Below are 5,542 nucleotides of genomic sequence, written 5' to 3'. Positions count from 1 at the left end.
ATAAAATAAAATTTATTTAAATATAAATAATGATATAGAATCCAATGATATAAAATAATTTATATAGCCGACTTCATCATAAACTTGATTATTCCGACTTCATCCGATGAGATAGAACTTGATTATTGTTGTCACTAATATAGTAACCTTGAATACCATGATATAAACCTTGATACAAAATATTGGTCTAGATATACACTGAGACATATTTCTCAATTTCCACGTACGTCCCAGACCACATCCAAGCAATAGTACAAAATGGCAATACCAAATAAATGGCTACAATAAGCAACATGTTAAAGAGACACAGTAGTAGGTAAAATATCAACACAAAGTTCCTTCCTTCACAATTGCCTAGGACTAGTGTTGTAAGATTCCAACCCAAATGACCTTCGTGGACAATCATTGTTCCTCGACATAAAATCACACATGGGAAAACGATGGATAAAACACCCAAAGATTGTAGTAGATTTCACAATTGCCTAGTACTCGACAAGTGTTGAAGGGCTCCAACTCGAATGCCCATTCTATGGACAATTATTGTTCCTACCAGGACCACCATAATAAATGTAGTGACCCCAGTCGTCATTATTGCCATTCCGTATGTCATAGCAGCTGGGTTCCTCAGTGAATGTACCGACCTCCATAGGTGTTCTCAGATTGTTGGACTCATCCACTATCTGTATGTTCCTGAAGTAGCTTGCCTTGCCGAAGCCTTCTTCGGGAAAATGGCCACTGCCCATCTCTGTTGATGTATGCTCGCCCTCGAGCTGTGAATTGACCACCTCCCCTCCCCATTGAATCATCGATGAACTGTCTGCCAAGTAGGAAAACAGGAACGAAGGCCAGTAGCCCAGGACATAGTCATTTCCAAATTGAATCCACCAATGCCCCTCCTGTGGATCCTGTAACAATAATGGTTATGCTTTGTTAGGTTGTATCGTGCCAATAAAATGAATCACATGACTCTATGACAAGCAAAGCAGAAATATTGATTGCATAAATATGTAACTCTACATGTTTAGTTCACAGGAATAATGTTATTCCACTCTTGACTAAAATTTGACGAATTTGGAATGATTATTCTGCCACAATTGCTATTCCTTGATGATTCTTCTTAGCTATTCCATATATCAAACCCATGAATCTTATTCTGGTACGTTGGAATTCTTACTCGATGAAGCAAATTAAGAAGTGCATATCTTATCTACTCCTACCCTATTCCATTCCAAAAGAATATTATATTCCTCACCAATGCCATTCCATGAACCAAATGTACTATAAAGGTGCAACAAGCATCAGGTTTTATTAAAAGAATCACCTGTTTCTTTGTAATTTTCAACTGGTTATTCTAAATGCTAATCAGAATCGATGCATGATCCTTTTTTCAGAAAACTTTGAGGTAAATTTTTGAGAAGCTAGTTATTGGTTGAAATGAGCAAGAAGGATGACAGATCATGAGACTTATTGAAATAGTTATGATGATTGGTTTTGAATGTTAATGCCAATTGGTTTTGATGAGCTTGATTTGTACCTTCCAAACGAGTATACTGATGTCATACTGTGATCCATGGTAGTTGGAAAGGGGGTATATGCTGGCACCCATAGCAATGTCATTGTTGACCTGGATGAATCCTGAGCATAGAAGATTGTAGCACCCTGTCGCTTGATAAGCATCGCTCTGTTAATTTACAATCAGAACGTTAGAAAATGTGCTCGATAAGATGGAATACAGAACCTATTTACACCAAACTTGATACAAATAATTTCTTCCTATAGAAATATACCTTTCTTGTGCCAAGTTCCATATCTTAGAAATACAATATTTGATAATTTAGGAATCCAAAACAAAAGAATTGATAAAAACTACAGAGTGGAAATCCATAATTTTAAGCAGCATCACTTCCTATGGTGAATAACAGTAGAAAAAGAATCCAAATAACACAAGAAAAGCCACCTAATGTCTTAGTTTCAAATTTGTTTTATTAACTAGAAAATTGCAGAAGTTGAGAAGATATGTTAACTTACAGTCCAATAAGTAAATAACCTTGTATTGTTATCTCCATAGAGCTCTGGACTGACCTGATCATATCATGCCACAGTAAGGATCAGCGATGAACCTAAATTCTTTTTCATGTTTAGCGATTGACCAAACACACCTGCCAACCAGCTTCAATACTATTGAGATCATCCCCAAATGCTCCCCCTAAAATCCAGAGCTGAGACAAGCTGAACTCATTGGCCTGCTGAATCTTTGGTCTCCACACGTTTATGGTAGTTTTTGCCCCATAATACTTATCTCCCTCTACATAAGCAATTGCGTGCTATCAAAAGAACCAGAAGAAAAGAAAGAAAGGCAAATGAGAAAGGATGATGAACAAAATCATGGAATCCATGAGACAACACCAAACTGTCATTCAAAATCCTTTGTTGATTTCTTTTTGTTTAACCATACCTGGTGGCCACTCTCATTGACAAGGTCAGGGTCAATAGACACCGACATTGGGGCGGTTCTGTGCTTCTTCTTCCCATACCTTTTCACAGAGCTTGCTCTAAGCACATCACCCATCTTTGTTCTCCTGATGGGTACTGTCTCCTCGGGACACCTCCCATTTTGGTGCCACGCCTGAGCCATTGAGTGGTCTTTCTTGTGGGATTCAACATTGTTCACGATACCTTCGGGGAAGAAAGTAGGCCTCATCTGGTAGATAGACAACATTTTTGTAAAAGGCATCAAGGAATCGGAACTTTCAGTAAAGATCCATCAAAGGCAAACCTGTAAGGTGTGGTTTCTGAGGAAGGGGTGATCGAAGGCTGGTTGGCGAGAGACATGAACACAGTCAATTGTGTCCCCATCAGGACTCTGCAATATTCAGGCAAATGTTTACAAATCTTAGAAAAGGAAGGATCTTCTATACTCAAAGACATACTCAATTTCTTTGCATTTGAGTATCTTCTATACTCGAATCAAACTGAAAGGTAAAGAAAAAAAAAGGAATAGCACAAGAGAAAGAGAGGGACCGTGATGGTCTTAACGGGGGGCTTGTTGAGCCGCTTAAGGTGCCGAATCGCCTTCAATTTGTGCCGGGCGGCCGCGGCTGAATATTCTTGCCCAAGGGCATCTGCACACGATAACCAGAGAAGCGCCGCCACGGCAAGGCTCACGCCGAGATGCGCTGCCATTCTTCGCTAGCTATAGAGATGCGAGCAAAGGCAGCACCTTTCCCAACCCACCCCTTCCCTGTTTAGGGTTTCTCTGTCCTCATCACTTCGCCTTCGCTCCTCTAGCGCGGCCGCTGAAAGACATCACCCCGACGTTCTTATCCAAAGAGGAACAGTTCCGCTCCCTTTCCATCCGTCGATTCGTTCTGCTCTCCTTGTCTTGTTGTCAGCAACATGCCATTGGCGTCATCCGGTGGAAGGGAGCAGATCGGCCAGGTAGCGCGAGTGGAGCCAAAAACAAAGGCCCAGTGATGGATCAATCACTGCGTCGGTGGCACTTTCGCGCTCTCTACATGAATATCCCGCTAGGATTGGAGCGTAGCGGAGGGAGAGCAAACAACAGCGCAGCGATGGATGTCGTCTTGCGCCTCGTCGACGAAAGATGCTCTGCCTCGGCCACTGCCTCGGGATGGTGGTGGTCCGCTGCTGCTGTGCTCCATCTCCGACCTGCTTACAGTCGACTCGTCTCTTTCATCGGAGAGACTAGAGAGCGCAGGCAAACCAGATTCAACTGAAACATGATCACCCAATTCAATCATATAATTTTTTACAGTTTTATATTTATTTTATCCATCTCCATTTCATTTCTATATACATTTAAATCGGTAAAAATTAAACGGACGTACCTCATTTACATTTACATGGATATCTTTATTTTTTTAAAAAAAAAAAGTGAAATGAGCATCCTATAAAATAATATATTTATAAGAATTAATTATTAATTTTTATACACTAGAAGTTAGAAGTTAGATGTTAGATATTAACTTTTTTTATTGTAAAAATTAATTATTAGTTTTTACATGACTAAATGATAAATAATGTATTGATATTTGGACATATCATTTAAAAAGGACGTAGAGGACATTCATTTGATATTTTTTTTTTGGAGGGCATAAAAATATGATTACCCAATTTAGATTTTACAAATTTTAGATTTGTCAAAATTAAAAATATATTAAATTTGATATTTAAGAATTGTTATATAGATTTTTTGTGGCACAATGCCACATTAATATCACATAAAAAAAAAACTTGCTCATCTTTCCTTTAAAAAAATAACTCCCAACAATTTTAGTTATGGATCTTAGTTTTTTTATGGGTATTATTTTTTATGTAATAAATGGGCATTGATGCACTTCTAATGGCCCTCTAAGTTTATCCATATTCCCTTTGTTTTCATATTTGAAACCTTCTAACACCATTAAACACTTTTGGCCTTTTACTATTTCCTGAGTCTATCTATATTTTTTTTTAATTATGTTTTAATGTAACGATGAATGAATTGAACGTTCATAAATAAATTTAATATTTAATTTAGAAAAAAATTATTTATATTCATTGATCATGTCTGAAAGTCGAGTCGACGGATGTTGGAGATATGGCGCTCCTATTGACTGTGCGAAGACTTTGAGCGAAACGGACCTGTAACCACAACCACGTCAGTACTGAGTCAGGGAAGACTCCCTCGGCGTTGACCCTCCGATCAAGTCAGTCACCGGCGATGTGGAAGCAGTATAATGAAGAAGTAGAGGAATGGTAGCAACAGTAATATGCACGTACCTCCGACGAAACTTAGACCCCTTTATATAGGACTCTTGTAGTGTGCGTGCACGCTTCCCAAGGCATGCACGCTTCTCGATATTTTTCTTGAGAAAATCTATCAGTAAAGTATCCCTGACACAATACCTCAACGAGTTGAGCACATCTATGACGTGACAGTGGAAGCTTCCATCGTACGATCCTCCGCCTGACCATGCCGCCAACCATGCTGTATGTAGGGGCATGGGCTCCTAGAAGGATATCACCATATCCTCCTTTTATCCGTTACTGGGCTGAACGGATAAGTCGTTCAACCAACCATCAGCCGTTCGGACGCTATCGTTCCCAGGGCGAGCGGGATAGTCGCTCGGCCAACCTTCCACTGTCCGAGCTCCGCCTTTGTGCCGAGTGGAGCTGTATTTGAATGTAGTCTACTCGGTCGCGACCTCGATTTGCTGGTTCCGAGGTTTGATGTAAGTCCGAGCAAGCTGGTGTCTCACCGACACATGCTTTTCTGAGCTTCAGAAGCTCGGTTCCTGGCTGAGCTATAATGATATTGGATCAGACATTCTTTATCCCGATCGGGCAAAGAGGGTTGCCCGACCGGCCGGTGATGTAGGGGAGTTGACCACGCCTTGACTTTGACTTCCACCGTAGCCTTGCCCCTCCTTGGGGTGGGTCCCTTATCCCCGCATGGTCCCTTATCCCCGCATTACATGCCTCCCCCTTAAGTCTAGTCGAAGGAGGTTACAAGTCCGACTGATTGGACAAAAAGTCTGGA

General features: G+C 40.5%; 1 protein-coding gene across 1 annotated transcript; it reads right to left on the bottom strand.

Moving 5' to 3' along the window:
• Positions 1-276: 276 nt before the first annotated feature.
• On the bottom strand, positions 277-3,755 carry LOC122042939. Its single transcript, XM_042603338.1, has 7 exons — positions 3,022-3,755; positions 2,777-2,863; positions 2,456-2,701; positions 2,160-2,324; positions 2,029-2,082; positions 1,535-1,681; positions 277-905 (listed from the first exon to the last, which is right to left on the bottom strand). The coding sequence occupies exons 1-7, from the start codon at positions 3,181-3,183 to the stop codon at positions 528-530; spliced, it is 1,239 nt and encodes a 412-aa protein (XP_042459272.1). The 5' UTR covers positions 3,184-3,755; the 3' UTR covers positions 277-527.
• Between the last annotated feature and the right edge of the window lie 1,787 nt (positions 3,756-5,542).

Source organism: Zingiber officinale, chromosome 2A, assembly GCF_018446385.1.
Source record: "Zingiber officinale cultivar Zhangliang chromosome 2A, Zo_v1.1, whole genome shotgun sequence".
NCBI classification, from domain to species: Eukaryota; Viridiplantae; Streptophyta; class Magnoliopsida; order Zingiberales; family Zingiberaceae; genus Zingiber; species Zingiber officinale.
This window is presented reverse-complemented; position numbering and strand designations above follow the sequence as displayed.